At 60.8% G+C, this 10,097-nt stretch overlaps 2 protein-coding genes across 2 annotated transcripts; both read left to right on the top strand.

The window, feature by feature from the left end:
* Window positions 1–155: 155 nt before the first annotated feature.
* Window positions 156–5,034, top strand: PGP (phosphoglycolate phosphatase). Its single transcript, XM_071571400.1, has 2 exons — window positions 156–804; window positions 2,912–5,034. The coding sequence occupies exons 1-2, from the start codon at window positions 186–188 to the stop codon at window positions 3,235–3,237; spliced, it is 945 nt and encodes a 314-aa protein (XP_071427501.1). The 5' UTR covers window positions 156–185; the 3' UTR covers window positions 3,238–5,034.
* Window positions 5,035–6,133: 1,099 nt separating this feature from the next.
* Window positions 6,134–10,084, top strand: BRICD5 (BRICHOS domain containing 5). The gene is made up of 6 exons (XM_071570803.1): window positions 6,134–6,172; window positions 7,625–7,759; window positions 8,210–8,362; window positions 8,604–8,702; window positions 9,345–9,498; window positions 9,971–10,084. The coding sequence occupies exons 1-6, from the start codon at window positions 6,134–6,136 to the stop codon at window positions 10,063–10,065; spliced, it is 675 nt and encodes a 224-aa protein (XP_071426904.1). The 3' UTR covers window positions 10,066–10,084.
* The last annotated feature ends 13 nt before the right edge of the window (window positions 10,085–10,097 follow it).

The raw sequence follows: 10,097 nt of genomic DNA, 5'->3' as shown, positions 1-10,097 counted from the left end.
GGGCGCCGGCTACCGGCTCGGTGGGCGTGGTCGCCGCCCCACCACCCAATGGGAACGCGGTTCGCGCGGCGTCCGGCCAATGGAAAGGCCGGGGGGCGGGCCCAGGCGACGGGGCGGCCAATGGGGAGGCCGGGGGGCGGGGCCAGGCGGCGGGGCCGGGAGGCGCGCCGGGCGGGCGGGCGGCCATGGCGGACGCGGTCACGGCCCCGCGGCGCTGCCGGCGGCTGGAGGGGGAGGCGGCGCGGGCCGTGCTCGCCAACGCCGACACGCTGCTGTTCGACTGCGACGGCGTGCTGTGGCGCGGCGAGGCGGCGGTGAGCGGCGCGGCGGAGGCGCTGGGCCGGCTGGCGGCGGCGGGCAAGCGGCTGTGCTACGTGACCAATAACAGCGGGCGGACGCGCGCGGCCTACACCGAGAAGCTGCGGCGCCTCGGATTCCCTCCCGCCGAGCCCCGGCACATCTTCGGCTCGGCCTTCTGCGCCGCCCGCTACCTGCGCCAGGCGCTGCCGCCCGGCGCCGCCGCCTACGTGCTGGGCGGGCCCGCGCTCGCCGCCGAGCTGGAGGCCGCGGGGGTGCCGCACCGGGGCACCGGCCCCGCCGCCCTGCCCGGCCCCGCGCCCGCCGACTGGGCCCAGGCGCCGCTGGACCCCGCCGTGCGCGCCGTGCTCGTGGGCTTCGACGAGCACTTCAGCTACGCGAAGCTGTGCCAGGCGCTGCGTTACCTCCTGCGCTACCCCGACTGTCTGCTCGTCGGCACCAACCGCGACCACCGCCTGCCCCTCGAGGGCGGCGCCGCCATCCCCGGTGCGCGGGGCGGGGGGGCGGGGGTGGGCCCGGGCGCGGCGGGTCTGCTTGCTGAGTGTGGCGCTGAAATCAGGAAGTTCCACCTCAGCATGAGGAAGGGCTTCTTTCCACGGGGGTGGCAGAGCTCTGGAACAGCTGCCCAGGAGGCTGTGGAGTCTCCCCCTCTGGAGACGTTGCAGCCCCACCTGGGGTCCTGTGTCACCCGCTCCTGGTGACCCTGCTCTGGATGATGGCCAGAAGTCTCTTCCAGCCCAGGCTATTCTGGGATTCTGTGTGGCAGCCAGGGCGTGCCAGAGCCTGGACTTTGCCTCACAGCACCCCTGAAAGAGACGGAATCCATGTTGATCCTTTACCCAGGGAATAACGGTGTGGGACAGAGTTCCAGCTTCCTGGCAGGCTTTGTGCTGCCTCTGCTGGGACTGGCCTGTCCCTCTGCCTGTAACCCCAAGGGGTTGTGCTCCTGAAGCCCTGAGTGGGTTTGTCCTGGGCTTGTGTGTGCACTGAGGGCTGTGCTCCTCTGACCCTGCCCTGCTCTCCCCAGTGTGGCACTGAGGCTGCCCCATCCTGCCATCCCCAGTGTGGCACTGTGTGATGCCCTTCTCTGCCATCCCCAGTGTGGCACTGTGTGCCCCCTGACCCTGCCGTGCCATCCCCCGTGTGGCTCTGTGCCCCCTGACCCTGCCCTGCCATCCCCCGTATGGCTCTCTGTGCCCCCTGACCCTGCCCTGCCATCCCCCGTATGGCTCTCTGTGCCCCCTGACCCTGCCCTGCCATCCCCACTGTGGCACTCTGTGCCCCCCCATCCTGCCATCCCCCGTGTGGCACTCTGTGCCCCCTGACCCTGCCATCCCCAGTGTGGCACTGTGTGCCCCCTGACCCTTCCCTGCCATCCCCTGTGTGGCTCTGTGTGCTGCCCCATCCTGCCATCCCCCGTGTGGCACTCTGTGCCCCCTGACCCTGCCCTGCCATCCCCACTGTGTCTCTGTGCCCCCTGACCCTGCCCTGCCATCCCCACTGTGTCTCTGTGCCCCCTGACCCTGCCCTGCCATCCCCACTGTGTCTCTGTGCCCCCTGACCCTGCCCTGCCATCCCCCGTGTGTCTCTGTGCCCCCTGACCCTTTCCTGCCATCCCCCGTGTGGCACTGTGTGCCCCCTGACCCTTCCCTGCCATCCCCCGTGTGTCTCTGTGTGCCCCCCTATCCTGCCATCCCCCGTGTGGCTCTGTGTGCCCCCTGACCCTGCCCTGCCATCCCCAGTGTGGCTCTGTGTGCCCCCTGACCCTGCCCTGCCATCCCCCGTGTGGCACTGTGCCCCCTGACCCTGCCCTGCCATCCCCCGTGTGTCTCTGTGCCCCCTGACCCTGCCATCCCCCGTGTGTCTCTGTGCCCCCTGACCCTGCCCTGCCATCCCCCGTGTGTCTCTGTGCCCCCTGACCCTGCCATCCCCCAGTGTGGCTCTGTGTGCTGCCCCACCCTGCCATCCCCCGTGTGTCTCTGTGCCCCCTGACCCTGCCCTGCCATCCCCCGTGTGGCACTGTGTGCTGCCCCATCCTGCCATCCCCCGTGTGGCACTCTGTGCCCCCTGACCCTGCCATCCCCAGTGTGTCTCTGTGCCCCCCGACCCTGCCGTGCCATCCCCCGTGTGTCTCTGTGCCCCCTGACCCTGCCCTGCCATCCCCCGTGTGGCACTGTGTGCTGCCCCATCCTGCCATCCCCCGTGTGGCACTCTGTGCCCCCTGACCCTGCCATCCCCAGTGTGTCTCTGTGCCCCCCGACCCTGCCGTGCCATCCCCAGTGTGGCACTGTGTGCCCCCTGACCCTGCCCTGCCATCCCCCGTGTGGCTCTGTGCCCCCTGACCCTGCCGTGCCATCCCCCGTGTGGCTCTGTGCCCCCTGACCCTGCCATCCCCCGTGTGCCTCTGTGCCCCCTGACCCTGCCGTGCCATCCCCCGTGTGGCTCTGTGTGCCCCCCTGACCCTGCCATCCCCCAGTGTGGCACTGTGTGCTGCCCCATCCTGCCATCCCCCGTGTGTCTCTGTGCCCCCTGACCCTGCCCTGCCATCCCCCGTGTGTCTCTGTGCCCCCTGACCCTGCCCTGCCATCCCCAGGGACGGGCTGCCTGGTGAAGGCCGTGGAGACGGCGGCGCAGCGCGAGGCTTTCATCGTGGGCAAACCCAACCGGTTCATGTTCGACTGCGTGGCCAGCGAGTTCGAGGTGGACCCGGCGCGCACCATCATGGTGGGGGACCGGCTGGACACCGACATCCTGCTGGGGAACAGCTGCGGGCTGACCACGCTGCTCACCCTCACCGGGGTCACGGCGCTGGACGAGGTGCGCGCCCACCTGGACAGCGAGTGCCCCGCGCGGCGCAGCCTCGTGCCCGATTACTACGTCGACAGCATCGCCGACCTGCTGCCCGCGCTGGGGCAGTGACGGGCAGCGCTGCTGGGGGGCCCGGGACCACCCCGCGGCACCGACACACCCACTGGGACTCCCCGGAGTCAGCACCCCTTAGCTTGTCACCCCTCTGTCCTCCCCGTGTGATTCTGTTTACAGCTCAGTCTTGAAATGCACTTTGGAGCGAAGGGGCGTTCCCGTGGCGCCCAGGGCTGGCAGCCTGGGGCTGGGTTTGGTTACAGACACATCTGTCCAGTGTTAGTGATGCTCCACAGCACAGCGTCCTCTGGGCTGGGCTGGGGAAGTGGAGCTGCTGGATCTGAGGAGAAGGGCTGTGTTGTGGCCAGGCTGGGCCGTGGCTCAGCCTGGTTTGTTCAGGGAAATGGTGCTCAGGATGTGCAGGAACTGTGATGGTGTTTGGAAACACTGATGGAGCTGGTGTTTGCCCTGGGGATGATTCTTTTACCCCCCTGGGGCCCTGCTCAGAGGCACAGCCCCGTGTCAGGCCACAGAAACAGATTAATCTCCTGCAAATTGCACCTGTGATGCAGGCTGGGATGATCCCTCACAAATCCAAACCGTGGCTGTTGCACACTGTCTGTCCAAGGTCAGGTGTGTGTAAAGCACATAATACACACAGGCACTCCCTGAGCCTAAAGACAGATTAGAGTATATTTAAATTATCATTTTAAGCAGAATCTATGATAATATATCTTGTTTCCCAGGAGGGAGGATGAGAGGAATGTACTTACTGATGACAGTAGATGTAATTCTCCTACCCTTTTGCAGAGTCTGTAGCCACATAGGACTGTCCTTCACTCCTCCTGCTTCCCAGAAATACCTGGATTGGCCTGTGCCGACTTCCTGTACTTCCTTCAGCACCAGCACAGCCGCCTGCCTTGGCTTTAGCTGCAGACTCCCAGTTCCTGCTCAGTCCCTGGAGGGATGTGGGGCCCAGGGCAGCTTTCCCCAGGGGCTCTGGGTGTGACAATGGCTCGTGCTTCCTTCCCACCCTGGGGTTCTGATCTTCCGTGTGTGCCGGCGGGGGCCGGGCACGGTGGGGCATGTGGGGGGCACTGGCTTGCTCAGGGATGGTTCCAGTGTGATCTCCAGCTGGGGTTGGTACTCTGCCGTGGGGTGGGGGTTTGTGCTGGCTGAACCCACAGCAAAAGCTTTTGTGGTATAGAATTAATTAAAAATTATATATGCAAATAACATGCTGTTATTCCTTAGATTCCGGTATCTACAATTCAGTTCTAGCACTGGTTTTTCCTTCCTGTCCTGCTGTCCAGCTCTGGCAGTGCTGATGCCATTGCCTGCTTGGTACCTGTCACCTTGTTTGTACAGCAATAACCCTGCTGTCCAGAGGGTCTTGAGATTCCAGGTGTTGGTTGATCCTATAAAACGGTGTCTGTTTGTAATTTGGAATTATGGAAGGGAATTGGGGGTGATCTCTGCCCTGCTCCCGTCTCAGCTGGAAGGACTGTGTGAAATCACCAAGGTAAAACCCACCCTTGATCTGGGTAAGATGGAAATGGACATTATGGATTCACTGCACATTGTGCCCAATGTAATGGTGTGTCTTTGGATTCAGTCCCTGTCTCTGGTGCTTTTACTGTCAGGATATGTCAGGAAAAGGCCAGGAGAGGTGTCCAGCCTCCCTCAGGCAGCTCTGTCCTGCTGAGGGTTCTCTGGCTGAGGGAGCCATTGCCTGCCTGGCCTCAGGGATGCTGGAATGTGCTGGTGGCAATGTCTGTCCTGCTTCAAAACTGGATCGACTTCCAATCGCTTTTTAATCCTCTACTTGAATTCCCATTAAACCCTCAAACCTGCTCTCCTCGTGTTCTCTCATTTTGTGCTCTCGTCCCCCCGAGCTCTGGTGCAGCTGTGCAGGGGGAATCCTGGACTTAGAGATGCAGTTTGAAAGAGACCCTTAACATCACACAATCCCACCCCTGCCATGGGCAGGGACACCTCCCACCAGCCCAGGCTGCTCCAAGCCCTGTCCAGCCTGGCCTTGGACACTCCCAGGGCTGGGGCAGCCACAGCATCTCTGGGCACCTGTGCCAGGGCCTGCCCACCCTCCCAGGGAAGGATTCCTTCCCAGTATCCCATCTAACCTGCCCCCTGGCAGTGGGAGGCCATTCCCCCTTGTCCTGTCCCCCATCCCTTGTCCAAAGTCCCTGTCCTTTTCTGTGGGCTCCCTTCAGCCAGTTTGGTCAGCCCTGGGTCATGCTTGATGGGAAAATGTCCAGAAGCTGCATTTTCCCTGGAGAGACACGACATGAAGGAATTCTGAGCTTTTCCTTGCCTCATACCCCAGTTATGTCTGTGCTGCTCATGGGCTGTGACTGGGAGTGCTGTTCCCTGGGGTGTTTCTCAGTGCAGGACAGGGGACAGTGTGAGTGCAGCACTGGTGGTGATGGTGACACTGTGACAGGACCCTGTCCTGGGCTCTCAGTGAGCTCTGCAGGTGGCACAGGTGTGTCTGTGCAGCCAAGGCTTGTGGCCCAGCGAGATCAACCCGGGGCTGCAGCCCATGGAGCTCCAGCAGCACAGAGTTCATGTTGAAATGGGGAAACAGCCACTGCCAAGGGCAGCTGCCACTGTCCCCTGCCACTTGATCTCTCAGTGAGCCTCACCTGGGCCCTGCCAGCCCCGGGGCCACACAAAGGCCCCGATTGTGGCTCCTGCCCTGGCGCAGGGGGAGCAGGAAGGGGAACTGACAGCAGAGCTCGGCTCCGCTCCCAGCACAGCTGCAGCTCTAAGGTTTCCCCCGCCCAGGAAGCCCTTTGGCTGTGAGGGACAGGTATTTATGTGTCCTGGGTGCACGTTCAGGTTTCCCAGGTGTGCCTGGGGCCGGGATGATGCCCAGTCTGTCCGTGGGCAGGGGGCAGAGCAGCAGCAGCCTGGTCCTTGCCTGAAGAGGAGGATGGAGGGTGGGGACAGCGCCGGCCCTGCTGCCCCTGCTGTGAGTACCCCTGTTCCCAGCAGCTCCCAGGCAAAGGCTGGCTCTGTCCTTCCTCTGGGACTTGACCTTGGACAAGGGCATGACAGGACAAGAGGAAATGGCTTCAAACTGCCAGGGGGCAGGGTTAGATGGGATATTGGGAAGGAATAACCTGTGAGGCACAGGCTGCCCAGAGAAGCTGTGGCTGGTCCATCCCTGGAAGTGTCCAAGGCCAGTTTGGATGGGGCTTGGAGCAGCGTGGGATAGTGGAATGTGTGTCAGCCCATAGCAGGGCATGGAACTGGTGGGCTTTGAAGTCCCTTCCAACCCAAACTATCCCAGGGCTCCATGATTCTATCACAGACAGAGCCCCTGCGCTGTGCTTGCCTGATACCCCTCTGAAGGGGCTGAGATCCCACCATTCCTGTGGATCCTGATAAGGTTTTGTTCATTCCCAGCATCCCCAGTTCAGCTGGCTGTTGGCTGGAATGGCTGGGAATGTCTGGACTTAACACAGGACAAACCTGTCAGGTAACAGGTCAGAGGAACCCTGGCCTGATGTAGCTGAGCCGCTCAGGATGAGTGTGAGCTGTGACCTGCTGAGGGCTGGGAGCTGCTGGACTTCCCTATTTGCTCTTTTCCCACCTGAGGGAATTCCATTAGCTATGGAAAAACCTGCCAGTTACTGCAGGGCTGGGGCTCTGCTGTGTTGGAATCAATAGGATTTCAGATATGTGCAGTTTTAACTCGCTGCTTTTCTGTGGGAATAATCTGGAAGTTCCCTATTTCCACTCAAGACCTATAACTGCCCCAGTGCTGGATGAGCTCGTGCAGTTGGAGCTCATCTAGTCTGGGCATGGATTGAATTTCTCCATCCTTCAGAGAACTGAGAAACAAGTTAATTTTTTAAGCGTGGTCTGTGTTTGGGATTATTGAAAGCATATTTTCTGCTTTGTAAAAATCCCATTATGGACCATGAAGTTTAATTTAATTGCTTTAACATAAGCATTAAATTAATAGAGCCAATAGAAGTGTCACAGGACTGCAGAGCTCTTCAGCTTGGTCTCATGGAGAACAACTTAGCAAGAAAATGTGACACGAGCAAACACAGGGAGCAGGATCTCTCCACAGTGGGGTCTGATTCCAATGCTGATGGCTCCTCTGGGCACTTCTGCTGGAAACCAAAATAATGGAGTTTGTTGTTCCCTGTGTGTGGAAAGCTGCTGCTCCAGCCCTGCCCCGGGGGGGTTGCAGCTTCCCTGGCTGTGGCAGTGCTGGTTACTGGGATGTGGGATCTGCAAGTCCAGCACTGTGGGAGAAAAGCTCCGTTATTCCAGGTGCTGTGATGGTTTGGCAGTTCTGCACTGCAACCACTTTCCACAAATATTTGTGTCATGAGCAGCAAGCATGTTTGAAGAACTGGCAAAGGGTTGATTGTAACTCCTGTTCCTCCTTCCTTTGCCCGGCTCCCAGGACAGGAGGGCCACAGCGCGATTCCCAGCTCCCTCCAGGACCTTCTGGATCTCCCTGTCCATTGCCTTGTTATTTTTTGCAGTTGTTGGCATCAGTGTCGTGGGGGTTCTCAGCTTGTCCCCCAGCTCTGCCCAGGTAAGGAATCCCAATCCAGGCAGGAAACCTCCTCCTACCCACAGCCTGAAGTAGTGTGGGAAGCAGTTCCCAGGAGGGATGAGCAGTCTGAGCTCAGGGCTGGGTTTGGCTGGATCCCATCCCTGGATGAGGCAGGAAGGTGCCAACAGGCTGCAGGCAGGGCTGTGGCAGAGGCTGGGAGTTCCCTGGGCCTTTCCTCCAGCACCTGGTGCCTTTGGCACAAGGAGCACAGGTGCCTCTCCCCAGCCCTGCAGGATGGAGAGCAGACTGTCACAGATCATCCTTCCTGTGGGGCAGAATGTCCTTCTCTGCCTTCTGAAATCCTTCAGACAAGCAGCAGGGACCAGCACAGGGTGCGGGTGGGGATGCTGATGGGAGATGCTGCTGGTGGGAGATGCTGCTGGTGGGAGATGCTACTGGTGGGTGCTGCCTTCCTGCTCCCTGTGCCAGGCTGGCTCCCAGCTCGTCCGACTGACCCTGCAGGGCCAGCAGGGCCCACTGAGGAACCAGACAGCCTTGGTGGACAAGTCCAGGAGCACTGTCACCTACTATGTCACCTCGCAGAGCAACCTCAGCGCCGTGGTGCTGTATGACAGCAGGAACGTGAGTGCCAGAGGGAATTACTGCCTCACTGGGGCAGAGCTCAGAGGAGCCCGGGCTGCTGGGGTGGGAACAAGAGGGGTAGGCCAGGAAAAACATCCACCAGCTCCTGCTTGGTGCCTTTCTCTGCATGGTTAGCCAGGAAAGACAAGGCAGAGGAAAGGAAGAACGTCCGTGCCTGGGGCTCCTCAGACAGCTGTGGGTGTGTGTCCTGCCCGCTCTGAGGGGCACGTCTGTCTGGCAGGGCTATGTGTGCTACAAGCCACTGGAGCAGAGCACGTGCTACCTGAGGAGGATGGAGCCCTGGGACCTGCAGACAGCTCTCAACACGTCTGAGCAGAGGGTGAGCAGCTGCTGTGGCCGTTCCTGGGGCAGCTGCAGGGGTGGGGCATGGCCTGGGCTCTGCACGGGGTTCTGGCTCACTGACGGCCCCTTCCCGTGTGCATTGGCAGTGGTGACTCCCCCCACCAGCACCCCAGGCGTGGCTGGATGAGGGCAGGGGCTCTCCCAGCCAGGAGGAGGTGTCAGCCCCCCATTCTGTGCAGTGCCTGCTGGCAGGGCTGGCACAGGTGCCCAGCAGGGTGGGCTCTGAGTGAGCTCAGAGCTGCAGTTCCTGGGTTTGTCCATACCCCACTCCTGTGGGAACAGCCCAGCTGTGGGTCAGGCAGGGGCTGAGTCCCATGGAGGTGAATAGCAGGGCTCCCACAGGACCCATCCCATGGATCCTGTTACCTGCTCAAGAATCTGGGGAGGGGAGAACAAAGGGGGTTTGTTACCAATTCATGGGGAAGAAGGTTGGAGTAAACCACATCTACAGACCCTCAGAACAAAGTACCAATGGATGCACGGGCAGGTGCAGGATCTGTTTCCAGAAGACAGAAAGCCCCATTTTTTGTGCCTCTGCCACCTGTTCTCCATTTCCTTGGGGGCTCCTTGGCCTCACCTCGCTCCCACCCAGAGGATTTAGCAGGGATGTTTCTTTCAGGCCGAGCAGCTGCCAAGGCACAACAACCAGACCAAGTACTACCGGGAGTTCCTGGGCATCGTGGCAGGGCAAGAGGTGAACCCCAGCAGGCTGGGGGAGGCTGTGCAGAGCCTGTGTGAGCACTCCTCCATCTTCTGGGTCCGCAGGGGGCAGGGTAAGTGGCACGGTTCCCTTGACAGAGAGAAGCACAAGCTTTTCTAGCACCTCTAAGAGGATCAGACTCTGCTGCACAAAAGCTGATGCATCCCAGGACAGGCTGCCAAGGCCCAGGACAGGGACAGATGACCTCTAGTGCAAAATTCAACCATTGTTCACCATCCCTGAGTGCTGGCTCGTACCCACACCCTGCCAGCAGCCACAGCCCTGGCTGCAATGAGCTCTGAGTGCCCACCTGGGCAGCACAGCCACCACGGGGAGCTGTCCCCTGGGACACCTGCTGCCTTAATCCTTGTCACCTTCACCCTCACCAAAAGCAGCCTGCTGAGCCATCAGTCTGCTCTGTCTTGCTCCAGCTTTAATGAGAAACGTCATTCCCTGAGGCTTTCCACTTGCTTGGCTCCCCAGGGACTCAGAGCTGCAGGATCAGAGCATTCCTCTCACCTGCTCCTGTCCTTGCTTGTTGGCAGGTCCGGGGAAGCAGCGCCTCATCTACCTGTGCATTGACATCTGCTTCCCAAGCAACATCTGTGTCTCTATCTGCTTCTATTACCTCCCTGAGTAAAAGTGCTGCAGCTGTGGACACCCTCTTGCTGC

This window comes from Pithys albifrons, chromosome 16 (genome assembly GCF_047495875.1).
Source record: "Pithys albifrons albifrons isolate INPA30051 chromosome 16, PitAlb_v1, whole genome shotgun sequence".
NCBI classification, from domain to species: Eukaryota; Metazoa; Chordata; class Aves; order Passeriformes; family Thamnophilidae; genus Pithys; species Pithys albifrons.
This window is presented reverse-complemented; position numbering and strand designations above follow the sequence as displayed.